At 48.6% G+C, this 27,156-nt stretch overlaps 1 protein-coding gene across 1 annotated transcript in view; it reads right to left on the bottom strand.

Moving 5' to 3' along the window:
• Nucleotides 1–79: 79 nt before the first annotated feature.
• Nucleotides 80–27,156, bottom strand: part of LOC106596099 (structural maintenance of chromosomes protein 2) — a 52,243-nt gene continuing 25,166 nt past the window's right edge. Inside the window, exons 15-22 of the mRNA XM_045712474.1 lie at nucleotides 25,468–25,672; nucleotides 13,850–13,985; nucleotides 10,736–10,860; nucleotides 9,921–9,985; nucleotides 8,581–8,709; nucleotides 8,091–8,234; nucleotides 5,086–5,160; nucleotides 80–2,259 (exon numbers count right to left, since the gene is read on the bottom strand). Of these exons, the coding sequence (XP_045568430.1) occupies nucleotides 166–2,259; nucleotides 5,086–5,160; nucleotides 8,091–8,234; nucleotides 8,581–8,709; nucleotides 9,921–9,985; nucleotides 10,736–10,860; nucleotides 13,850–13,985; nucleotides 25,468–25,672 (2,973 nt within the window). The 3' untranslated portion in view covers nucleotides 80–165. The remainder of the gene's footprint in view (nucleotides 2,260–5,085; nucleotides 5,161–8,090; nucleotides 8,235–8,580; nucleotides 8,710–9,920; nucleotides 9,986–10,735; nucleotides 10,861–13,849; nucleotides 13,986–25,467; nucleotides 25,673–27,156) is intronic.

The following is a 27,156-nucleotide window of genomic DNA, read 5'->3' as shown; positions in this document are numbered from 1 at the left end:
GGAACAACTCTCATGTTCCTCTAACAGAAGGAGGAAGCTCACTCAGAAGACTAGATCCCATTTAGTGCTGTGATTTAGTGATCTCCTTTGAAGAGACAAACAGATCGATAGAAACAGACAGAATATGAACATAAAGAGATTAGGAGACGACAGATCAAATGGAGATTAGAAAGCAGAGTTGATCAGTAACTGTACCTTAGCAGCAGCGTCCTGACTGTCTGTACGGTGTTTGTTGATCAGTAACTGTACCTTAGCAGCAGCGTCCTGACTGTCTTTACGGTGTTTGTTGATCAGTAACTGTACCTTAGCAGCAGCATCCTGACTGTCTTTACGGTGTTTGTTGATCAGTAACTGTACCTTAGCAGCAGCGTCCTGACTGTCTGTACGGTGTTTGTTGATCAGTAACTGTACCTTAGCAGCAGCGTCCTGACTGTCTTTACGGTGTTTGTTGATCAGTAACTGTACCTTAGCAGCAGCGTCCTGACTGTCTGTACGGTGTTTGTTGATCAGTAACTGTACCTTAGCAGCAGCATCCTGACTGTCTTTACGGTGTTTGTTGATCAGTAACTGTACCTTAGCAGCAGCGTCCTGACTGTCTTTACGGTGTTTGTTGATCAGTAACTGTACCTTAGCAGCAGCATCCTGACTGTCTTTACGGTGTTTGTTGATCAGTAACTGTACCTTAGCAGCAGCGTCCTGACTGTCTTTACGGTGTTTGTTGATCAGTAACTGTACCTTAGCAGCAGCATCCTGACTGTCTGTACGGTGTTTGTTGATCAGTAACTGTACCTTAGCAGCAGCATCCTGACTGTCTTTACGGTGTTTGTTGATCAGTAACTGTACCTTAGCAGCAGCGTCCTGACTGTCTGTACGGTGTTTGTTGATCAGTAACTGTACCTTAGCAGCAGCATCCTGACTGTCTTTACGGTGTTTGTTGATCAGTAACTGTACCTTAGCAGCAGCGTCCTGACTGTCTGTACGGTGTTTGTTGATCAGTAACTGTACCTTAGCAGCAGCGTCCTGACTGTCTTTACGGTGTTTGTTGATCAGTAACTGTACCTTAGCAGCAGCATCCTGACTGTCTTTACGGTGTTTGTTGATCAGTAACTGTACCTTAGCAGCAGCATCCTGACTGTCTTTACGGTGTTTGTTGATCAGTAACTGTACCTTAGCAGCAGCGTCCTGACTGTCTTTACGGTGTTTGTTGATCAGTAACTGTACCTTAGCAGCAGCGTCCTGACTGTCTGTACGGTGTTTGTTGATCAGTAACTGTACCTTAGCAGCAACATCCTGACTGTCTTTACGGTGTTTGTTGATCAGTAACTGTACCTTAGCAGCAGCGTCCTGACTGTCTTTACGGTGTTTGTTGATCAGTAACTGTACCTTAGCAGCAGCGTCCTGACTGTCTTTACGGTGTTTGTTGATCAGTAACTGTACCTTAGCAGCAGCGTCCTGACTGTCTGTACGGTGTTTGTTGATCAGTAACTGTACCTTAGCAGCAGCATCCTGACTGTCTGTACGGTGTTTGTTGATCAGTAACTGTATCTTAGCAGCAGCGTCCTGACTGTCTTTACGGTGTTTGTTGATCAGTAACTGTACCTTAGCAGCAGCATCCTGACTGTCTTTACGGTGTTTGTTGATCAGTAACTGTACCTTAGCAGCAGCATCCTGACTGTCTTTACGGTGTTTGTTGATCAGTAACTGTACCTTAGCAGCAACATCCTGACTGTCTTTACGGTGTTTGTTGATCAGTAACTGTACCTTAGCAGCAGCATCCTGACTGTCTTTACGGTGTTTGTTGATCAGTAACTGTACCTTAGCAGCAGCGTCTTGACTGTCTTTACGGTGTTTGTTGATCAGTAACTGTACCTTAGCAGCAGCATCCTGACTGTCTTTACGGTGTTTGTTGATCAGTAACTGTACCTTAGCAGCAACATCCTGACTGTCTTTACGGTGTTTGTTGATCAGTAACTGTACCTTAGCAGCAGCGTCCTGACTGTCTTTACGGTGTTTGTTGATCAGTAACTGTACCTTAGCAGCAGCGTCCTGACTGTCTTTACGGTGTTTGTTGATCAGTAACTGTACCTTAGCAGCAGCGTCCTGACTGTCTTTACGGTGTTTGTTGATCAGTAACTGTACCTTAGCAGCAGCATCCTGACTGTCTTTACGGTGTTTGCTGATGTTGTGTTCCAACTCTTTAATCTTCAGCTGAGACTCATTGGTTTTCTCTCTCATATGGTTAGCTTCTGTACTCTTACCCTGGAATACACACACACACACACACACACACACACACACACACACACACACACACACACACACACACACACACACACACACCTTTGTTGGCATGGAACATGAAATTACATCGTCAAAGTAGCTCATTGGGTAGAACAGATATGTTTAGAAAGTGATCTGATCCTAGGTTATAATAATCTCTCATGGACAGATGCACGTAACAACTGGTATTGTAGCGTCTCTAGGGCCTCCATTTTCATTTCTGGATGTAGGATACTCTTTAATTCACTTGTAGATAGTTTCAGCGTTTAAATGCTTGGAAAAATGTCTCGCGCAATATTAGGCTGAGTGACACCTAGGGCTGATCCCATTTAGTGAACTGGTTGATTGTTTGGTCAATAGGCTGTTGGTCAACAGAGATTTAGTTTGTTTGTTTAGCAGTCGCAAATGTATTTAAAAAAATGTAAATGGTGCACAAGACCTGTCTGAGTGGACTGATCCATTGTGGAGGCCGTGGGGGGATGGTACAGTCCATCAGTCTAAGACACCTGTCTGAGTGGACTGATCCATTGTGGGGGTGGTGGTACAGTCCATCAGTCTAAGACACCTGTCTGAGTGGACTGATCCATTGTGGGGGTGGTGGTACAGTCCATCAGTCTAAGACACCTGTCTGAGTGGACTGATCCATTGTGGGGGTGGTGGTACAGTCCATCAGTCTAAGACACCTGTCTGATTGGCTCCTGTCTGAGTGGACTGATCCATTGTGGGGGTGGTGGTACAGTCCATCAGTCTAAGACACCTGTCTGAGTGGACTGATCCATTGTGGGGGTGGTGGTACAGTCCATCAGTCTAAGACACCTGTCTGAGTGGACTGATCCATTGTGGGGGTGGTGGTACAGTCCATCAGTCTAAGACACCTGTCTGAGTGGACTGATCCATTGTGGGGGTGGTGGTACAGTCCATCAGTCTAAGACACCTGTCTGATTGGCTCCTGTCTGAGTGGACTGATCCATTGTGGGGGTGGTGGTACAGTCCATCAGTCTAAGACACCTGTCTGAGTGGACTGATCCATTGTGGGGGTGGTGGTACAGTCCATCAGTCTAAGACACCTGTCTGAGTGGACTGATCCATTGTGGGGGTGGTGGTACAGTCCATCAGTCTAAGACACCTGTCTGATTGGCTCCTGTCTGAGTGGACTGATCCATTGTGGGGGTGGTGGTACAGTCCATCAGTCTAAGACACCTGTCTGAGTGGACTGATCCATTGTGGGGGTGGTGGTACAGTCCATCAGTCTAAGACACCTGTCTGAGTGGACTGATCCATTGTGGGGGTGGTGGTACAGTCCATCAGTCTAAGACACCTGTCTGAGTGGACTGATCCATTGTGGGGGTGGTGGTACAGTCCATCAGTCTAAGACACCTGTCTGATTGGCTCCTGTCTGAGTGGACTGATCCATTGTGGGGGTGGTGGTACAGTCCATCAGTCTAAGACACCTGTCTGAGTGGACTGATCCATTGTGGGGGTGGTGGTACAGTCCATCAGTCTAAGACACCTGTCTGAGTGGACTGATCCATTGTGGGGGTGGTGGTACAGTCCATCAGTCTAAGACACCTGTCTGAGTGGACTGATCCATTGTGGGGGTGGTGGTACAGTCCATCAGTCTAAGACACCTGTCTGAGTGGACTGATCCATTGTGGGGGTGGTGGTACAGTCCATCAGTCTAAGACACCTGTCTGAGTGGACTGATCCATTGTGGGGGTGGTGGTACAGTCCATCAGTCTAAGACACCTGTCTGAGTGGACTGATCCATTGTGGGGGTGGTGGTACAGTCCATCAGTCTAAGACACCTGTCTGAGTGGACTGATCCATTGTGGGGGTGGTGGTACAGTCCATCAGTCTAAGACACCTGTCTGAGTGGACTGATCCATTGTGGGGGTGGTGGTACAGTCCATCAGTCTAAGACACCTGTCTGATTGGCTCCTGTCTGAGTGGACTGATCCATTGTGGGGGTGGTGGTACAGTCCATCAGTCTAAGACACCTGTCTGAGTGGACTGATCCATTGTGGGGGTGGTGGTACAGTCCATCAGTCTAAGACACCTGTCTGAGTGGACTGATCCATTGTGGGGGTGGTGGTACAGTCCATCAGTCTAAGACACCTGTCTGAGTGGACTGATCCATTGTGGGGGTGGTGGTACAGTCCATCAGTCTAAGACACCTGTCTGAGTGGACTGATCCATTGTGGGGGTGGTGGTACAGTCCATCAGTCTAAGACACCTGTCTGAGTGGACTGATCCATTGTGGGGGTGGTGGTACAGTCCATCAGTCTAAGACACCTGTCTGAGTGGACTGATCCATTGTGGGGGTGGTGGTACAGTCCATCAGTCTAAGACATGTGATACTGAAACACTAATATAAATATTATCGTTGGATAGTCGCCGCTGTCTGCGGTTCTGAAGCCATATTAAGTCTGCTGTTGAATTGACACCTTTTCCCATGTTGCTAACAAGGAACTTTATACCGGGACAACAATTTAGTGTCACTGATCATCTGGACAAATTAGGACTTTGCAGGTGCTGGTGATTTCTGAATTTGGGAAGGATAGAGGACATTTGGTCCAACTTGCAGAGAGTTTCAGTTTAGGGGGGTTGGGTGGGACTTTGCTAATCTCATTAGTATCTTTTCACCTACATCTCCAGCAGAACTTAATCCAGCATCTGATGCTTTTATCAAGGATTCTAGTTCTGCGTGTCCGAGATGGTTTCCACGACAACATTACGATGATGATGATGAGGAGCAGCATGGTAACAACACCACCAGTACTACTGACAATAATGTAGTAATCATACCTTGATCTCTTTGTCCTGGGATACGATCACCTCTTTCTGTCTAGTCAACTCCTCCTGGGCCTTACGCACAGACTCCTGGAGAGAGAGAGGGGAGGGGGAGAGGTTGAGGAAGGAGAGAGAGAGAGGAGGGGAGAGAGAGGTTGAGGAAGGAGAGAGAGAGAGGAGGGGAGAGAGAGGTTGAGGAAGGAGAGAGAGCGAGGAGGGGAGAGAGAGGTTGAGGAAGGAGAGAGAGAGGAGAGAGAGAGAGGTTGAGGAAGGAGAGAGAGAGGGGAGAGAGAGAGAGGTTGAGGAAGGAGAGAGAGAGGGGAGAGAGAGAGGTTGAGGAAGGAGAGAGAGAGGGAGAGAGAGAGGTTGAGGAAGGAGAGAGAGAGGGGAGAGAGAGAGGTTGAGGAAGGAGAGAGAGAGGGGAGAGAGAGAGGTTGAGGAAGGAGAGAGAGAGGGGAGAGAGAGAGGTTGAGGAAGGAGAGAGAGAGGGGAGAGAGAGAGGTTGAGGAAGGAGAGAGAGAGGGGAGAGAGAGAGGTTGAGGAAGGAGAGAGAGGGAGAGAGAGAGGTTGAGGAAGGAGAGAGAGAGAAGAGGGGAGAGAGGTTGAGGAAGGAGAGAGAGAGAAGAGGGGAGAGAGGTTGAGGAAGGAGAGAGAGGAGAGAGGTTGAGGAAGGAGAGAGAGAGAAGAGGGGAGAGAGGTTGAGGAAGGAGAGAGAGGAGAGAGGTTGAGGAAGGAGAGAGAGAGAAGAGGGGGAGAGGTTGAGGAAGGAGAGACAGGTGGGGGGAGAGAGGTTGAGGAAGGAGAGAGAGAGAGGAGGAGAGAGAGAGGTTGAGGAAGGAGAGAGAGAGGTTGAGGAAGGAGAGAGAGAGGTTGAGGAAGGAGAGAGAGAGGGGAGGGGGAGAGGTTGAGGAAGGAGAGACAGGTGGGGGAGAGAGGTTGAGGAAGGAGAGAGAGAGAGGAGGGGAGAGAGAGGTTGAGGAAGGAGAGAGAGGAGGGGAGAGAGAGGTTGAGGAAGGAGAGAGAGAGGTTGAGGAAGGAGAGAGAGAGGTTGAGGAAGGAGAGAGAGAGGTTGAGGAAGGAGAGAGAGAGGTTGAGGAAGGAGAGAGAGAGGTTGAGGAAGGAGAGAGAGAGGTTGAGGAAGGAGAGAGAGAGGTTGAGGAAGGAGAGAGAGAGGGAGAGAGAGAGGTTGAGGAAGGAGAGAGAGAGGTTGAGGAAGGAGAGAGAGAGGTTGAGGAGAGAGAGAGGTTGAGGAAGGAGAGAGAGAGGAGAGAGAGAGAGGTTGAGGAAGGAGAGAGAGAGGGGAGAGAGAGGTTGAGGAAGGAGAGAGAGAGGTTGAGGAAGGACAGAGAGAGGGGGGAGAGAGAGAGAGAGAGAGAGGAGAGAGAGAGGTTGAGGAAGGAGAGAGAGAGGGAGAGAGGTTGAGGAAGGAGAGAGAGAGGTTGAGGAAGGAGAGAGAGAGGTTGAGGAAGGAGAGAGAGAGGGGAGAGAGAGGTTGAGGAAGGAGGGAGAGGTTGAGGAAGGAGAGAGAGAGGTTGAGGAAGGAGAGAGAGGTTGAGGAAGGAGAGAGGTTGAGGAAGGAGAGAGGTTGAGGAAGGAGAGAGAGGTTGAGGAAGGAGAGAGTTTGAGGAAGGAGAGAGAGGTTGAGGAAGGAGAGAGAGAGGGAGAGAGAGGTTGAGGAAGGAGAGAGAGAGGGAGAGAGAGGTTGAGGAAGGAGAGAGAGAGGGAGAGAGAGGTTGAGGAAGGAGAGAGAGAGGAGAGAGGTTGAGGAAGGAGAGAGAGGTTGAGGAAGGAGAGAGAGAGGGGAGAGAGAGGTTGAGGAAGGAGAGAGAGAGGGGAGAGAGGTTGAGGAAGGAGAGAGAGAGGAGAGAGAGGTTGAGGAAGGAGAGAGAGAGGGGAGAGAGAGGTTGAGGAAGGAGAGAGAGAGGGGAGAGAGAGGTTGAGGAAGGAGAGAGAGAGGGGAGAGAGAGGTTGAGGAAGGAGAGAGAGAGGGAGAGAGAGGTTGAGGAAGGAGAGAGAGAGGGGAGAGAGAGGTTGAGGAAGGAGAGAGAGAGGGGAGAGAGAGGTTGAGGAAGGAGAGAGAGAGGGGAGAGAGAGGTTGAGGAAGGAGAGAGAGAGGGGAGAGAGAGGTTGAGGAAGGAGAGAGAGAGGGGAGAGAGAGGTTGAGGAAGGAGAGAGAGAGGGGAGAGAGAGGTTGAGGAAGGAGAGAGAGAGGGGAGAGAGAGGTTGAGGAAGGAGAGAGAGAGGGGAGAGAGAGGTTGAGGAAGGAGAGAGAGGGAGAGAGAGGTTGAGGAAGGAGAGAGGGGAGAGAGGTTGAGGAAGGAGAGAGAGGGGAGAGAGAGGTTGAGGAAGGAGAGGGGTTGAGGAAGGAGAGGAAGGAGAGAGGAGAGGTTGAGGAAGGAGAGAGAGAGAGGTTGAGGAAGGAGAGAGAGAGGTTGAGGAAGGAGAGAGAGAGGTTGAGGAAGGAGAGAGAGAGGTTGAGGAAGGAGAGAGAGAGGTTGAGGAAGGAGAGAGAGAGGTTGAGGAAGGAGAGCGAGAGGTTGAGGAAGGAGAGCGAGAGGTTGAGGAAGGAGAGCGAGAGGTTGAGGAAGGAGAGAGAGAGGTTGAGGAAGGAGAGAGAGAGAGGGGAGAGAGAGAGGTTGAGGAAGGAGAGAGAGGGGAGGGGTTGAAGAAGGAGAGAGGAGAGGTTGAGGAAGGAGAGATTGAGGAAGGAGAGATTGAGGAAGGAGAGGGAGAGGTTGAGGAAGGAGAGCGAGAGGAAGGAGAGAGAGAGGTTGAGGAAGGAGAGATTGAGGAAGGAGAGGGAGAGGTTGAGGAATGAGAGCGAGAACGGAGTGGGGGAGTGAAGGGATGTGAAGATAGAGAAGAGAGTGTTGTCAGTGATAAAGTATATAAACATATAGCTAGTTCATGTCAACAATCCAGTCGCCCGGGCCGGGCCAACCGATGAGGTCGACGCCCGGGCCGGGCCAACCGATGAGGTCGAGGACATTTGACAGTATTGGACCAGGATGTAACGGTACCTTGTTCTCTGCCACGGTGGTAGACATGTTGTCTATCTGTTCCTGGATAGTCTTCATGGCTTCATCTACTGCCAGGATCTGTTGTTCATAGCCAGCCTGCTCCCTCTTCAACTCCTCCAACTCTAGGACTAGGGACTCAGCCTCCTGCACACACACACACACACACACACACACACACACACACACACACACACACACACACACACACACACACACACACGTCAAATCAAAGCCCCCTTTACTCTTGTTTGTACACTGTGGAGGGTCTTGAATAATGTTATTGCTTGGGTAATGTAGCCCGGGTTATCGCTTGGGTAATGTTGCCCGGGTTATCGCTTGGGTAATGTAGCCCGGGTTATTGTGCTGGTGTCTTCGGTTTTGGGGATAGTTGGCACAAAATTCAAGTAAGTAAGTAAGTAAGTGTGTGTGTGTGTGTGTGAGTGTGTGTGTGTGTGTGTGTGTGTGTGTGTGTGTGTGTGTGTGACTCCACCTGTTGTCTCTCCTTCAGTTTCTTACTGAACGCGTCAGCCTTGGTTTTAGCAGAGTTGACTTTCTGTTGAGCAGCTTTCAGTTCCTTCTCCCTCTCTGCCTCCGCATTCTTCATCTTGTTCTCCAACACCTGGTGGACAAGGCCAGGACAGAGGTTTAACAAGGCCAGGACAGAGGTTTAACAAGGCCAGGACAGAGGTTTAACACCACAATATCAACAAGGCCAGGACAGAGGTTTAACAAGGCCAGGACAGAGGTTTAACAACACAATATCAACAAGGCCAGGACAGAGGTTTAACAAGGCCAGGACAGAGGTTTAACAACACAATATCAACAAGGCCAGGACAGAGGTTTAACAACACAATATCAACAAGGCCAGGACAGAGGTTTAACAATATCAACAAGGCCAGGACAGAGGTTTAACAATATCAACAAGGCCAGGACAGAGGTTTAACAATATCAACAAGGCCAGGACAGAGGTTTAACAATATCAACAAGGCCAGGACAGAGGTTTAACAATATCAACAAGGCCAGGACAGAGGTTTAACAATATCAACAAGGCCAGGACAGAGGTTTAACAACACAATGTCAACAAAGCCAGGACAGAGGTTTAACAACACAATGTCAACAAGGCCAGGACAGAGGTTTAAAAACACAATGTCAACAAGGCCAGGACAGAGGTTTAACACCCCAATGTCAACAAGGCCAGGACAGAGGTTTAACAATATCAACAAGGCCAGGACAGAGGTTTAACAACCCAATGTCAACAAGGCCAGGACAGAGGTTTAACAATATCAACAAGGCCAGGACAGAGGTTTAACAACACAATGTCAACAAGGCCAGGACAGAGGTTTAACAACACAATGTCAACAAAGCCAGGACAGAGGTTTAACAACACAATGTCAACAAGGCCAGGACAGAGGTTTAACAACACAATGTCAACAAAGCCAGGACAGAGGGTTCCCAGAGACCATCCATATAGAAAATAATAATAATTATGCATGGATGAGTAAATGGCTTTATATGGGCGCCAGGTAGCCTAGTGGTTAAGAACGTTGGGCCAGTAACCGAAAGGACGCTGGTTTAAATACCCGAGCCCATGAGCAAGGCACTTCAACCAAATTAAACTCTGTAATATATATATATATATATATATGGGGGTACAAAGGTCTGCTAAATGGAATACATTATCTCAGGGTAGGGCTGCAAAATACTGGTAGCATGTGATCCTGGACGGAGACAGCTGATAGGTCCAGATATGACCCATGGGGATAATAAGTCATGTGATCCTGAACGGAGACCACTGATAGGTCCAGATATGACCCATGGGGATAATCTGACCTTGTACTTCTCCTCTGCCTTCTTCTGGACCTCGTTACTGCTCTGCAGGGTCTCCTCACACTCCTCTGAGAGAAAAACACACACACACTTTATGTGAGTAAAGTCATACTGTATTAAAAAAATTAGAATAATCACGACAGCTGTGATGGAAACAGGAAGTTCAGTACAATTTTATAAAATGCCGACGGATAAATGTGTTTGTTCGACATGGTGGGATCTTTTCTGTGTTGGTTTTCCCAGATACCAGGAAGTCTTAACCCCCGACCCCTGGCCTAATTTCCCAGATACCAGGAAGTCTTAACCCCCGACCCCTGGCCTAATTTCCCAGATACCAGGAAGTCTTAACCCCCGACCCCTGGCCTAATTTCCCAGATACCAGGAAGTCTTAACCCCCGACCCCTGGCCTAATTTCCCAGATACCAGGAAGTCTTAACCCCCGACCCCTGACCTAATTTCCCAGATACCAGGAAGTCTTAACCCCCGACCCCTGGCCTAATTTCCCAGATACCAGGAAGTCTTAACCCCCGACCCCTGGCCTAATTTCCCAGATACCAGGAAGTCTTAACCCCCGACCCCTGGCCTAATTTCCCAGATACCAGGAAGTCTTAACCCCTGACCCCTGGCCTAATTTCCCAGATACCAGGAAGTCTAAGAACCATTGAGGCCTTTGTTGTACTCCTCTCTATCCCAGTTACAACCACCCCACATCCTGTCACTGGAATACCAGCTGTAGGTTTTATCACCAAGTCCATCAATCGTCAGCTTCAAGCTCTTTCTAGTAAAAATATGTTGAAAAACATTGTCTGTGTACTCACCGATGGTCTTCTGTAACATCTTCAGTTCTTCCTGTTGTTTATGGAAGGAACTCTGGTGGAGTTTAGCCTGGAGAATGTCTAACTCTTCTGTCTTCATGTCTAACTGCTGCTTTAACAAACGATACCTAGAGAGAGAGGAGAGGGTAGAGTTTAACCTGGAGAATGTCTAACTGCTGCTTTAACAAACGATACCTAGAGAGAGAGAGGAGAGGAGAGTTTAACCTGGAGAATGTCTAACTGCTGCTTTAACAAACGATACCTAGAGAGAGAGAGGAGAGGGTAGAGTTTAACCTGGAGAATGTCTAACTGCTGCTTTAACAAACGATACCTAGAGAGAGAGAGGAGAGGAGAGTTTAACCTGGAGAATGTCTAACTGCTGCTTTAACAAACGATACCTAGAGAGAGAGAGGAGAGGGTAGAGTTTAACCTGGAGAATGTCTAACTGCTGCTTTAACAAACGATACCTAGAGAGAGAGAGGAGAGGGTAGAGTTTAACCTGGAGAATGTCTAACTGCTGCTTTAACAAACGATACCTAGAGAGAGAGAGGAGAGGAGAGTTTAACCTGGAGAATGTCTAACTGCTGCTTTAACAAACGATACCTAGAGAGAGAGAGGAGAGGAGAGTTTAACCTGGAGAATGTCTAACTGCTGCTTTAACAAACGATACCTAGAGAGAGAGAGGAGAGGGGAGAGTTTAACCTGGAGAATGTCTAACTGCTGCTTTAACAAACGATACCTAGAGAGAGAGAGGAGAGGGTAGAGTTTAACCTGGAGAATGTCTAACTGCTGCTTTAACAAACGATACCTAGAGAGAGAGAGGAGAGGGTAGAGTTTAACCTGGAGAATGTCTAACTGCTGCTTTAACAAACGATACCTAGAGAGAGAGAGGAGAGGAGAGTTTAACCTGGAGAATGTCTAACTGCTGCTTTAACAAACGATACCTAGAGAGAGAGAGGAGAGGAGAGTTTAACCTGGAGAATGTCTAACTGCTGCTTTAACAAACGATACCTAGAGAGAGAGAGGAGAGGGTAGAGTTTAACCTGGAGAATGTCTAACTGCTGCTTTAACAAACGATACCTAGAGAGAGAGAGAGGAGAGGAGAGTTTAACCTGGAGAATGTCTAACTGCTGCTTTAACAAACGATACCTAGAGAGAGAGAGGAGAGGGTAGAGTTTAACCTGTCTTCATGTCTAACTGCTGCTTTAACAAACGATACCTAGAGAGAGAGAGGAGAGGAGAGTTTAACCTGGAGAATGTCTAACTGCTGCTTTAACAAAAGATACCTAGAGAGAGAGAGGAGAGGGTAGAGTTTAACCTGGAGAATGTCTAACTGCTGCTTTAACAAACGATACCTAGAGAGAGAGAGGAGAGGGTAGAGTTTAACCTGGAGAATGTCTAACTGCTGCTTTAACAAACGATACCTAGAGAGAGAGAGGAGAGGGTAGAGTTTAACCTGGAGAATGTATAACTGCTGCTTTAACAAACGATACCTAGAGAGAGAGAGGAGAGGAGAGTTTAACCTGGAGAATGTCTAACTGCTGCTTTAACAAACGATACCTAGAGAGAGAGAGGAGAGGAGAGTTTAACCTGGAGAATGTCTAACTGCTGCTTTAACAAACGATACCTAGAGAGAGAGAGGAGAGGAGAGTTTAACCTGGAGAATGTCTAACTGCTGCTTTAACAAACGATACCTAGAGAGAGAGAGGAGAGGGTAGAGTTTAACCTGGAGAATGTCTAACTGCTGCTTTAACAAACGATACCTAGAGAGAGAGAGGAGAGGAGAGTTTAACCTGGAGAATGTCTAACTGCTGCTTTAACAAACGATACCTAGAGAGAGAGAGGAGAGGGTAGAGTTTAACCTGGAGAATGTCTAACTGCTGCTTTAACAAACGATACCTAGAGAGAGAGAGGAGAGGAGAGTTTAACCTGGAGAATGTCTAACTGCTGCTTTAACAAACGATACCTAGAGAGAGAGAGGAGAGGAGAGTTTAACCTGGAGAATGTCTAACTGCTGCTTTAACAAACGATACCTAGAGAGAGAGAGGAGAGGAGAGTTTAACCTGGAGAATGTCTAACTGCTGCTTTAACAAACGATACCTAGAGAGAGAGAGGAGAGGAGAGTTTAACCTGTCTTCATGTCTAACTGCTGCTTTAACAAACGATACCTAGAGAGAGAGAGGAGAGGAGAGTTTAACCTGGAGAATGTCTAACTGCTGCTTTAACAAACGATACCTAGAGAGAGAGAGGAGAGGGTAGAGTTTAACCTGGAGAATGTCTAACTGCTGCTTTAACAAACGATACCTAGAGAGAGAGAGGAGAGGGTAGAGTTTAACCTGGAGAATGTCTAACTGCTGCTTTAACAAACGATACCTAGAGAGAGAGAGGAGAGGAGAGTTTAACCTGGAGAATGTCTAACTGCTGCTTTAACAAACGATACCTAGAGAGAGGAGAGGAGAGGGTAGAGTTTAACCTGGAGAATGTCTAACTGCTGCTTTAACAAACGATACCTAGAGAGAGAGAGGAGAGGAGAGTTTAACCTGGAGAATGTCTAACTGCTGCTTTAACAAACGATACCTAGAGAGAGAGAGGAGAGGGTAGAGTTTAACCTGGAGAATGTCTAACTGCTGCTTTAACAAACGATACCTAGAGAGAGAGAGGAGAGGAGAGTTTAACCTGGAGAATGTCTAACTGCTGCTTTAACAAACGATACCTAGAGAGAGAGAGGAGAGGGTAGAGTTTAACCTGGAGAATGTCTAACTGCTGCTTTAACAAACGATACCTAGAGAGAGAGAGGAGAGGGTAGAGTTTAACCTGGAGAATGTCTAACTGCTGCTTTAACAAACGATACCTAGAGAGAGAGAGGAGAGGAGAGGAGAGAGAGGAGGTAGAGGGTAGAGAGCGGAGAGACGGGGGAGAGCGGAGGGACGGGGGAGAGAGGGAATATATGCAGAAATGTTTCAGAGATATTGAATTAGCTGAACTCTTAAAGCTACATAGTAAATGTTTCAGGCCACACACACACACACACACACACACACACACACACACACACACACACACACACACACACACCAACACACCACCCCCCACACACACACACACCCACACACACCCCTCTCAGCAGTCCCCTTGAGACCAGCCAGTTCTTTGTCCAGGGTCTGTAGCGCCGTCTCTGTGGCTGACAGACTGTCCTGAACCTCTCTCAGCTCCTGGAGAATGGACAACACTGAGGCTGACTGGGAACGGGCTCCTACAGGGAGACGGAAAATAAACACCAAATTAGAGAGGAGGGAAGGAGGGATACACACACAACCCTTAGACAGGACAACACAGACTGACTGGCTCCTAGAGGGATACACATAACCCTTAGACAGGACAACACAGACTGACTGACTCCTAGAGGGATACACATAACCCTTAGACAGGACAACACAGACTGACTGGCTCCTAGAGGGATACACATAACCCTTAGACAGGACAACACAGACTGACTGGCTCCTAGAGGGACACACACAACCCTTAGACAGGACAACACAGACTGACTGACTCCTAGAGGGATACACACAACCCTTAGACAGGACAACACAGACTGACTGGCTCCTAGAGGGATACACACAACCCTTAGACAGGACAACACAGACTGACTGGCTCCTAGAGGGATACACATAACCCTTAGACAGGACAACACAGACTGACTGGCTCCTAGAGGGATACACACAACCCTTAGACAGGACAACACAGACTGACTGGCTCCTAGAGGGATACACATAACCCTTAGACAGGACAACACAGACTGACTGGCTCCTAGAGGGATACACACAACCCTTAGACAGGACAACACAGACTGACTGGCTCCTAGAGGGATACACATAACCCTTAGACAGGACAACACAGACTGACTGGCTCCTAGAGGGATACACATAACCCTTAGACAGGACAACACAGACTGACTGGCTCCTAGAGGGATACACATAACCCTTAGACAGGACAACACAGACTGACTGGCTCCTAGAGGGATACACATAACCCTTAGACAGGACAACACAGACTGACTGGCTCCTAGAGGGATACACATAACCCTTAGACAGGACAACACAGACTGACTGGCTCCTAGAGGGACACACACACAACCCTTAGACAGGACAACACAGACTGACTGGGTCCTAGAGGGACACACACACAACCCTTAGACAGGACAACACAGACTGACTGGGTCCTAGAGGGACACACACACAACCCTTAGACAGGACAACACAGACTGACTGGCTCCTAGAGGGATACACATAACCCTTAGACAGGACAACACAGACTGACTGGCTCCTAGAGGGATACACACAACCCTTAGACAGGACAACACAGACTGACTGACTCCTAGAGGGATACACATAACCCTTAGACAGGACAACACAGACTGACTGGCTCCTAGAGGGACACACACAACCCTTAGACAGGACAACACAGACTGACTGGCTCCTAGAGGGATACACATAACCCTTAGACAGGACAACACAGACACATAACCCTTAGACAGGACAACACAGACTGACTGGCTCCTAGAGGGATACACACAACCCTTAGACAGGACAACACAGACTGACTGGCTCCTAGAGGGACACACATAACCCTTAGACAGGACAACGCAGACTGACTGGCTCCTAGAGGGATACACATAACCCTTAGACAGGACAACACAGACTGACTGGCTCCTAGAGGGATACACACAACCCTTAGACAGGACAACACAGACTGACTGGCTCCTAGAGGGATACACATAACCCTTAGACAGGACAACACAGACTGACTGGGTCCTAGAGGGACACACACATAACCCTTAGACAGGACAACACAGACTGACTGGCTCCTAGAGGGATACACACATAACCCTTAGACAGGACAACACAGACACATAACCCTTAGACAGGACAACACAGACTGACTGGCTCCTAGAGGGATACACATAACCCTTAGACAGGACAACACAGACTGACTGACTCCTAGAGGGATACACATAACCCTTAGACAGGACAACACAGACTGACTGGCTCCTAGAGGGAGACACACATAACCCTTAGACAGGACAACACAGACTGACTGGCTCCTAGAGGGATACACACACAACCCTTAGACAGGACAACACAGACTGACTGGCTCCTAGAGGGATACACACAACCCTTAGACAGGACAACACAGACTGACTGGCTCCTAGAGGGAGACACACAACCCTTAGACAGGACAACACAGACACATAACCCTTAGACAGGACAACACAGACTGACTGACTCCTAGAGGGATACACACACAACCCTTAGACAGGACAACACAGACTGACTGGCTCCTAGAGGGATACACATAACCCTTAGACAGGACAACACAGACACATAACCCTTAGACAGGACAACACAGACTGACTGGCTCCTAGAGGGATACACATAACCCTTAGACAGGACAACACAGACACATAACCCTTAGACAGGACAACACAGACACATAACCCTTAGACAGGACAACACAGACACATAACCCTTAGACAGGACAACACAGACACATAACCCTTAGACAGGACAACACAGACACATAACCCTTAGACAGGACAACACAGACACATAACCCTTAGACAGGACAACACAGACTGACTGGCTCCTAGAGGGATACACATAACCCTTAGACAGGACAACACAGACTGACTGGCTCCTAGAGGGATACACATAACCCTTAGACAGGACAACACAGACTGACTGGCTCCTAGAGGGATACACACAACCCTTAGACAGGACAACACAGACTGACTGGCTCCTAGAGGGATACACACATAACCCTTAGACAGGACAACACAGACTGACTGGCTCCTAGAGGGATACACATAACCCTTAGACAGGACAACACAGACTGACTGGCTCCTAGAGGGATACACATAACCCTTAGACAGGACAACACAGACTGACTGACTCCTAGAGGGATACACATAACCCTTAGACAGGACAACACAGACTGACTGGCTCCTAGAGGGATACACACATAACCCTTAGACAGGACAACACAGACTGACTGGCTCCTAGAGGGATACACATAACCCTTAGACAGGACAACACAGACTGACTGGCTCCTAGAGGGATACACACAACCCTTAGACAGGACAACACAGACTGACTGGCTCCTAGAGGGATACACACATAACCCTTAGACAGGACAACACAGACACATAACCCTTAGACAGGACAACACAGACTGACTGGCTCCTAGAGGGATACACACATAACCCTTAGACAGGACAACACAGACTGACTGGCTCCTAGAGGGATACACACATAACCCTTAGACAGGACAACACAGACACATAACCCTTAGACAGGACAACACAGACTGACTGACTCCTAGAGGGATACACACAACCCTTAGACAGGACAACACAGACTGACTGGCTCCTAGAGGGATACACATAACCCTTAGACAGGACAACACAGACTGACTGGCTCCTAGAGGGATACACATAACCCTTAGACAGGACAACACAGACTGACTGGCTCCTAGAGGGATACACACAACCCTTAGACAGGACAACACAGACTGACTGGCTCCTAGAGGGATACACATAACCCTTAGACAGGACAACACAGACTGACTGGCTCCTAGAGGGATACGCATAACCCTTAGACAGGACAACACAGACTGACTGGCTCCTAGAGGGATACACACACAACCCTTAGACAGGACAACACAGACTGACTGGCTCCTAGAGGGATACACACACAACCCTTAGACAGGACAACACAGACTGACTGACTCCTAGAGGGATACACACACAACCCTTAGACAGGACAACACAGACTGACTGGCTCCTAGAGGGATACACACACAACCCTTAGACAGGACAACACAGACTGACTGACTCCTAGAGGGATACACACACAACCCTTAGACAGGACAACACAGACTGACTGACTCCTAGAGGGATACACATAACCCTTAGACAGGACAACACAGACTGACTGGCTCCTAGAGGGATACACATAACCCTTAGACAGGACAACACAGACTGACTGGCTCCTAGAGGGATACACACATAACCCTTAGACAGGACAACACAGACTGACTGGCTCCTAGAGGGATACACATAACCCTTAGACAGGACAACACAGACTGACTGGCTCCTAGAGGGATACACACATAACCCTTAGACAGGACAACACAGACACATAACCCTTAGACAGGACAACACAGACTGACTGGCTCCTAGAGGGATACACACACAACCCTTAGACAGGACAACACAGACTGACTGGCTCCTAGAGGGATACACACAACCCTTAGACAGGACAACACAGACTGACTGGCTCCTAGAGGGATACACACACAACCCTTAGACAGGACAACACAGACTGACTGGCTCCTAGAGGGATACACATAACCCTTAGACAGGACAACACAGACTGACTGACTCCTAGAGGGATACACACAACCCTTAGACAGGACAACACAGACTGACTGGCTCCTAGAGGGATACACATAACCCTTAGACAGGACAACACAGACTGACTGACTCCTAGAGGGATACACACACAACCCTTAGACAGGACAACACAGACTGACTGACTCCTAGAGGGATACACATAACCCTTAGACAGGACAACACAGACTGACTGACTCCTAGAGGGATACACACATAACCCTTAGACAGGACAACACAGACTGACTGACTCCTAGAGGGATACACATAACCCTTAGACAGGACAACACAGACTGACTGACTCCTAGAGGGATACACACATAACCCTTAGACAGGACAACACAGACTGACTGGCTCCTAGAGGGATACACATAACCCTTAGACAGGACAACACAGACTGACTGGCTCCTAGAGGGATACACACAACCCTTAGACAGGACAACACAGACTGACTGGCTCCTAGAGGGATACACATAACCCTTAGACAGGACAACACAGACTGACTGACTCCTAGAGGGATACACATAACCCTTAGACAGGACAACACAGACTGACTGGCTCCTAGAGGGATACACATAACCCTTAGACAGGACAACACAGACTGACTGACTCCTAGAGGGATACACACAACCCTTAGACAGGACAACACAGACTGACTGGCTCCTAGAGGGATACACATAACCCTTAGACAGGACAACACAGACTGACTGGCTCCTAGAGGGATACACACACAACCCTTAGACAGGACAACACAGACTGACTGGCACCTAGAGGGATACACACATAACCCTTAGACAGGACAACACAGACTGACTGGCTCCTAGAGGGATACACACATAACCCTTAGACAGGACAACACAGACTGACTGGCTCCTAGAGGGATACACACAACCCTTAGACAGGACAACACAGACTGACTGGCTCCTAGAGGGATACACACAACCCTTAGACAGGACAACACAGACTGACTGGCTCCTAGAGGGATACACATAACCCTTAGACAGGACAACACAGACTGACTGACTCCTAGAGGGATACACACACAACCCTTAGACAGGACAACACAGACTGACTGGCTCCTAGAGGGATACACACACAACCCTTAGACAGGACAACACAGACTGACTGGCTCCTAGAGGGAGATACACACAACCCTTAGACAGGACAACACAGACTGACTGGCTCCTAGAGGGATACACACAACCCTTAGACAGGACAACACAGACTGACTGGCTCCTAGAGGGATACACACATAACCCTTAGACAGGACAACACAGACTGACTGGCTCCTAGAGGGATACACACAACCCTTAGACAGGACAACACAGACTGACTGGCTCCTAGAGGGATACACATAACCCTTAGACAGGACAACACAGACTGACTGGCTCCTAGAGGGACACACACAACCCTTAGACAGGACAACACAGACTGACTGGCTCCTAGAGGGATACACATAACCCTTAGACAGGACAACACAGACTGACTGGCTCCTAGAGGGATACACACAACCCTTAGACAGGACAACACAGACTGACTGGCTCCTAGAGGGATACACACAACCCTTAGACAGGACAACACAGACTGACTGGCTCCTAGAGGGATACACATAACCCTTAGACAGGACAACACAGACTGACTGGCTCCTAGAGGGATACACATAACCCTTAGACAGGACAACACAGACTGACTGGCTCCTAGAGGGATACACACAACCCTTAGACAGGACAACACAGACTGACTGACTCCTAGAGGGATACACATAACCCTTAGACAGGACAACACAGACTGACTGGCTCCTAGAGGGATACACACAACCCTTAGACAGGACAACACAGACTGACTGGCTCCTAGAGGGATACACACAACCCTTAGACAGGACAACACAGACTGACTGGCTCCTAGAGGGATACACATAACCCTTAGACAGGACAACACAGACTGACTGGCTCCTAGAGGGATACACACATAACCCTTAGACAGGACAACACAGACTGACTGGCTCCTAGAGGGATACACACACAACCCTTAGACAGGACAACACAGACTGACTGGCTCCTAGAGGGATACACACATAACCCTTAGACAGGACAACACAGACTGACTGGCTCCTAGAGGGATACACACAACCCTTAGACAGGACAACACAGACTGACTGACTCCTAGAGGGATACACATAACCCTTAGACAGGACAACACAGACTGACTGGCTCCTAGAGGGATACACACATAACCCTTAGACAGGACAACACAGACTGACTGGCTCCTAGAGGGATACACACAACCCTTAGACAGGACAACACAGACTGACTGGCTCCTAGAGGGATACACATAACCCTTAGACAGGACAACACAGACTGACTGGCTCCTAGAGGGATACACACATAACCCTTAGACAGGACAACACAGACTGACTGGCTCCTAGAGGGATACACATAACCCTTAGACAGGACAACACAGACTGACTGGCTCCTAGAGGGATACACATAACCCTTAGACAGGACAACACAGACACACAACCCTTAGACAGGACAACACAGACTGACTGGCTCCTAGAGGGATACACACATAACCCTTAGACAGGACAACACAGACTGACTGGCTCCTAGAGGGATACACATAACCCTTAGACAGGACAACACAGACTGACTGACTCCTAGAGGGATACACATAACCCTTAGACAGGACAACACAGACTGACTGGCTCCTAGAGGGATACACATAACCCTTAGACAGGACAACACAGACACACAACCCTTAGACAGGACAACACAGACTGACTGGCTCCTAGAGGGATACACACATAACCCTTAGACAGGACAACACAGACTGACTGACTCCTAGAGGGATACACATAACCCTTAGACAGGACAACACAGACTGACTGGCTCCTAGAGGGATACACATAACCCTTAGACAGGACAACACAGACTGACTGGCTCCTAGAGAGATACACATAACCCTTAGACAGGACAACACAGACTGACTGGCTCCTAGAGGGATACACACACAACCCTTAGACAGGACAACACAGACTGACTGACTCCTAGAGGGATACACATAACCCTTAGACAGGACAACACAGACTGACTGACTCCTAGAGGGATACACACACAACCCTTAGACAGGACAACACAGACTGACTGGCTCCTAGAGGGACACACACACAACCCTTAGACAGGACAACACAGACTGACTGGCTCCTAGAGGGATACACACATAACCCTTAGACAGGACAACACAGACTGACTGGCTCCTAGAGGGATACACACACAACCCTTAGACAGGACAACACAGACTGACTGGCTCCTAGAGGGATACACACATAACCCTTAGACAGGACAACACAGACTGACTGGCTCCTAGAGGGATACACACAACCCTTAGACAGGACAACACAGACTGACTGGCTCCTAGAGGGATACACATAACCCTTAGACAGGACAACACAGACTGACTGGCTCCTAGAGGGATACACATAACCCTTAGACAGGACAACACAGACTGACTGGCTCCTAGAGGGACACACACACAACCCTTAGACAGGACAACACAGACTGACTGGCTCCTAGAGGGATACACATAACCCTTAGACAGGACAACACAGACTGACTGGCTCCTAGAGGGATACACATAACCCTTAGACAGGACAACACAGACTGACTGGCTCCTAGAGGGACACACACAACCCTTAGACAGGACAACACAGACTGACTGGCTCCTAGAGGGATACACATAACCCTTAGACAGGACAACACAGACTGACTGGCTCCTAGAGGGATACACATAACCCTTAGACAGGACAACACAGACTGACTGGCTCCTAGAGGGATACACATAACCCTTAGACAGGACAACACAGACTGACTGGCTCCTAGAGGGATACACATAACCCTTAGACAGGACAACACAGACTGACTGGCTCCTAGAGGGATACACATAACCCTTAGACAGGACAACACAGACTGACTGGCTCCTAGAGGGATACACATAACCCTTAGACAGGACAACACAGACTGACTGACTCCTAGAGGGATACACATAACCCTTAGACAGGACAACACAGACTGACTGGCTCCTAGAGGGATACACATAACCCTTAGACAGGACAACACAGACTGACTGGCTCCTAGAGGGATACACACAACCCTTAGACAGGACAACACAGACTGACTGGCTCCTAGAGGGATACACATAACCCTTAGACAGGACAACACAGACTGACTGGCTCCTAGAGGGATACACATAACCCTTAGACAGGACAACACAGACTGACTGGCTCCTAGAGGGATACACATAACCCTTAGACAGGACAACACAGACTGACTGGCTCCTAGAGGGATACACACATAACCCTTAGACAGGACAACACAGACTGACTGGCTCCTAGAGGGATACACATAACCCTTAGACAGGACAACACAGACTGACTGACTCCTAGAGGGATACACACACAACCCTTAGACAGGACAACACAGACTGACTGGCTCCTAGAGGGATACACATAACCCTTAGACAGGACAACACAGACTGACTGGCTCCTAGAGGGATACACACAACCCTTAGACAGGACAACACAGACTGACTGGCTCCTAGAGGGATACACATAACCCTTAGACAGGACAACACAGACTGACTGACTCCTAGAGGGATACACATAACCCTTAGACAGGACAACACAGACTGACTGGCTCCTAGAGGGATACACATAACCCTTAGACAGGACAACACAGACTGACTGGCTCCTAGAGGGATACACACAACCCTTAGACAGGACAACAGAGACACATAACCCTTAGACAGGACAACACAGACTGACTGGCTCCTAGAGGGATACACACATAACCCTTAGACAGGACAACACAGACTGACTGGCTCCTAGAGGGATACACACAACCCTTAGACAGGACAACACAGACTGACTGGCTCCTAGAGAGATACACATAACCCTTAGACAGGACAACACAGACACATAACCCTTAGACAGGACAACACAGACTGACTGGCTCCTAGAGGGATACACATAACCCTTAGACAGGACAACACAGACTGACTGGCTCCTAGAGAGATACACATAACCCTTAGACAGGACAACACAGACTGACTGGCTCCTAGAGGGATACACATAACCCTTAGACAGGACAACACAGACTGACTGACTCCTAGAGGGATACACATAACCCTTAGACAGGACAACACAGACTGACTGGCTCCTAGAGGGAGACACATAACCCTTAGACAGGACAACACAGACTGACTGGCTCCTAGAGGGATACACATAACCCTTAGACAGGACAACACAGACTGACTGGCTCCTAGAGGGAGACACATAACCCTTAGACAGGACAACACAGACTGACTGGCTCCTAGAGGGATACACACAACCCTTAGACAGGACAACACAGACTGACTGGCTCCTAGAGGGATACACACACAACCCTTAGACAGGACAACACAGACTGACTGGCTCCTAGAGGGATACACACATAACCCTTAGACAGGACAACACAGACTGACTGGCTCCTAGAGGGATACACACACAACCCTTAGACAGGACAACACAGACTGACTGGCTCCTAGAGGGATACACATAACCCTTAGACAGGACAACACAGACTGACTGGCTCCTAGAGGGATACACACATAACCCTTAGACAGGACAACACAGACTGACTGGCTCCTAGAGGGATACACACATAACCCTTAGACAGGACAACACAGACTGACTGGCTCCTAGAGGGATACACATAACCCTTAGACAGGACAACACAGACTGACTGGCTCCTAGAGGGATACACATAACCCTTAGACAGGACAACACAGACTGACTGGCTCCTAGAGGGATACACACAACCCTTAGACAGGACAACAGAGACACATAACCCTTAGACAGGACAACACAGACTGACTGGCTCCTAGAGGGATACACACATAACCCTTAGACAGGACAACACAGACTGACTGGCTCCTAGAGGGATACACACAACCCTTAGACAGGACAACACAGACTGACTGGCTCCTAGAGAGATACACATAACCCTTAGACAGGACAACACAGACACATAACCCTTAGACAGGACAACACAGACTGACTGGCTCCTAGAGGGATACACATAACCCTTAGACAGGACAACACAGACTGACTGGCTCCTAGAGAGATACACATAACCCTTAGACAGGACAACACAGACTGACTGGCTCCTAGAGGGATACACATAACCCTTAGACAGGACAACACAGACTGACTGACTCCTAGAGGGATACACATAACCCTTAGACAGGACAACACAGACTGACTGGCTCCTAGAGGGAGACACATAACCCTTAGACAGGACAACACAGACTGACTGGCTCCTAGAGGGATACACATAACCCTTAGACAGGACAACACAGACTGACTGGCTCCTAGAGGGAGACACATAACCCTTAGACAGGACAACACAGACTGACTGGCTCCTAGAGGGATACACACAACCCTTAGACAGGACAACACAGACTGACTGGCTCCTAGAGGGATACACACACAACCCTTAGACAGGACAACACAGACTGACTGACTCCTAGAGGGATACACACATAACCCTTAGACAGGACAACACAGACTGACTGGCTCCTAGAGGGATACACACACAACCCTTAGACAGGACAACACAGACTGACTGGCTCCTAGAGGGATACACATAACCCTTAGACAGGACAACACAGACTGACTGGCTCCTAGAGGGATACACACATAACCCTTAGACAGGACAACACAGACTGACTGGCTCCTAGAGGGATACACACATAACCCTTAGACAGGACAACACAGACTGACTGGCTCCTAGAGGGATACACACAACCCTTAGACAGGACAACACAGACTGACTGGCTCCTAGAGGGATACACACAACCCTTAGACAGGACAACACAGACTGACTGGCTCCTAGAGGGATACACACACAACCCTTAGACAGGACAACACAGACTGACTGGCTCCTAGAGGGATACACACAACCCTTAGACAGGACAACACAGACTGACTGGCTCCTAGAGGGATACACATAACCCTTAGACAGGACAACACAGACTGACTGGCTCCTAGAGGGATACACACAACCCTTAGACAGGACAACACAGACTGACTGGCTCCTAGAGAGATACACATAACCCTTAGACAGGACAACAGAGACAGAAAGGGAATAGGAAGAGAACAGAACAGAATGAGAGGATTGTAGAAATGAAGAGAGAACATAAATGAAGCAGCAGCAACGGTCTCCATGGTGATGATCAGAGTGGTGTGTCTCACCTCCGCTCAGCGTCCCCTGAGGATCGAAGACGTCCCCCCCCAGAGTAACAGTCTTGGTCATGACTCTCTTGTCGAAGGCCACTCGCTTGGCGTTGTCTAATGTATCACACACCAACGTAGAACCAAACACGTACTCCATGGCCTTCCTCAGGTCTGCCTCATAGCCAACCAGAGACAGAGCTGTATGGACATTCTTCTCCCCTACCTACACACACACACAGAGAGAGAGAGCTGTATGGACATTCTTCTCCCCTACCTACACACACACACACACACACACAGAGAGACAGAGCTGTATGGACATTCTTCTCCCCTACCTACAGATGGAGAGAGAGAGAGAGCTGTATGGACATTCTTCTCCCCTACCTACAGGTGGAGAGAGAGAGAGAGCTGTATGGACATTCTTCTCCCCTACCTACAGATGGAGAGAGTGAGACAGAGCTGTATGGACATTCTTCTCCCCTACCTACAGATGGAGAGAGAGAGACAGAGCTGTATGGACATTCTTCTCCCCTACCTACAGATGGAGAGAGAGAGACAGAGCTGTATGGACATTCTTCTCCCCTACCTACAGATGGAGAGAGAGAGACAGAGCTGTATGGACATTCTTCTCCCCTACCTACAGATGGAGAGAGAGAGACAGAGCTGTATGGACATTCTTCTCCCCTACCTACAGATGGAGAGAGAGACAGAGCTGTATGGACATTCTTCTCCCCTACCTACAGATGGAGAGAGAGAGACAGAGCTGTATGGACATTCTTCTCCCCTACCTACACACACACACACACACACACACAGAGACAGAGCTGTATGGACATTCTTCTCCCCTACCTACAGATGGAGAGAGAGACAGAGCTGTATGGACATTCTTCTCCCCTACCTACAGATGGAGAGAGAGAGACAGAGCTGTATGGACATTCTTCTCCCCTACCTACAGATGGAGAGAGAGACAGAGCTGTATGGACATTCTTCTCCCCTACCTACAGATGGAGAGAGTGAGACAGAGCTGTATGGACATTCTTCTCCCCTACCTACAGATGGAGAGAGAGAGACAGAGCTGTATGGACATTCTTCTCCCCTACCTACAGATGGAGAGAGAGAGAGAGAGAGCTGTATGGACATTCTTCTCCCCTACCTACAGGTGGAGAGAGAGAGACAGAGCTGTATGGACATTCTTCTCCCCTACCTACAGATGGAGAGAGAGAGACAGAGCTGTATGGACATTCTTCTCCCCTACCTACAGGTGGAGAGAGAGACAGAGCTGTATGGACATTCTTCTCCCCTACCTACAGATGGAGAGAGAGAGACAGAGCTGTATGGACATTCTTCTCCCCTACCTACAGATGGAGAGAGAGAGACAGAGCTGTATGGACATTCTTCTCCCCTACCTACAGATGGAGAGAGTGAGACAGAGCTGTATGGACATTCTTCTCCCCTACCTACAGATGGAGAGAGTGAGACAGAGCTGTATGGACATTCTTCTACCCTACCTACAGATGGAGAGAGAGAGACAGAGCTGTATGGACATTCTTCTCCCCTACCTACAGATGGAGAGAGAGAGACAGAGCTGTATGGACATTCTTCTCCCCTACCTACACACACACACACACACACACAGAGACAGAGCTGTATGGACATTCTTCTCCCCTACCTACAGATGGAGAGAGAGAGACAGAGCTGTATGGACAT

This window comes from Salmo salar, unplaced genomic scaffold, assembly GCF_905237065.1.
Source record: "Salmo salar unplaced genomic scaffold, Ssal_v3.1, whole genome shotgun sequence".
NCBI classification, from domain to species: Eukaryota; Metazoa; Chordata; class Actinopteri; order Salmoniformes; family Salmonidae; genus Salmo; species Salmo salar.
The sequence above is the reverse complement of the archived record's forward strand: the minus strand, read 5'-3'. Positions and strand labels throughout refer to the sequence as shown.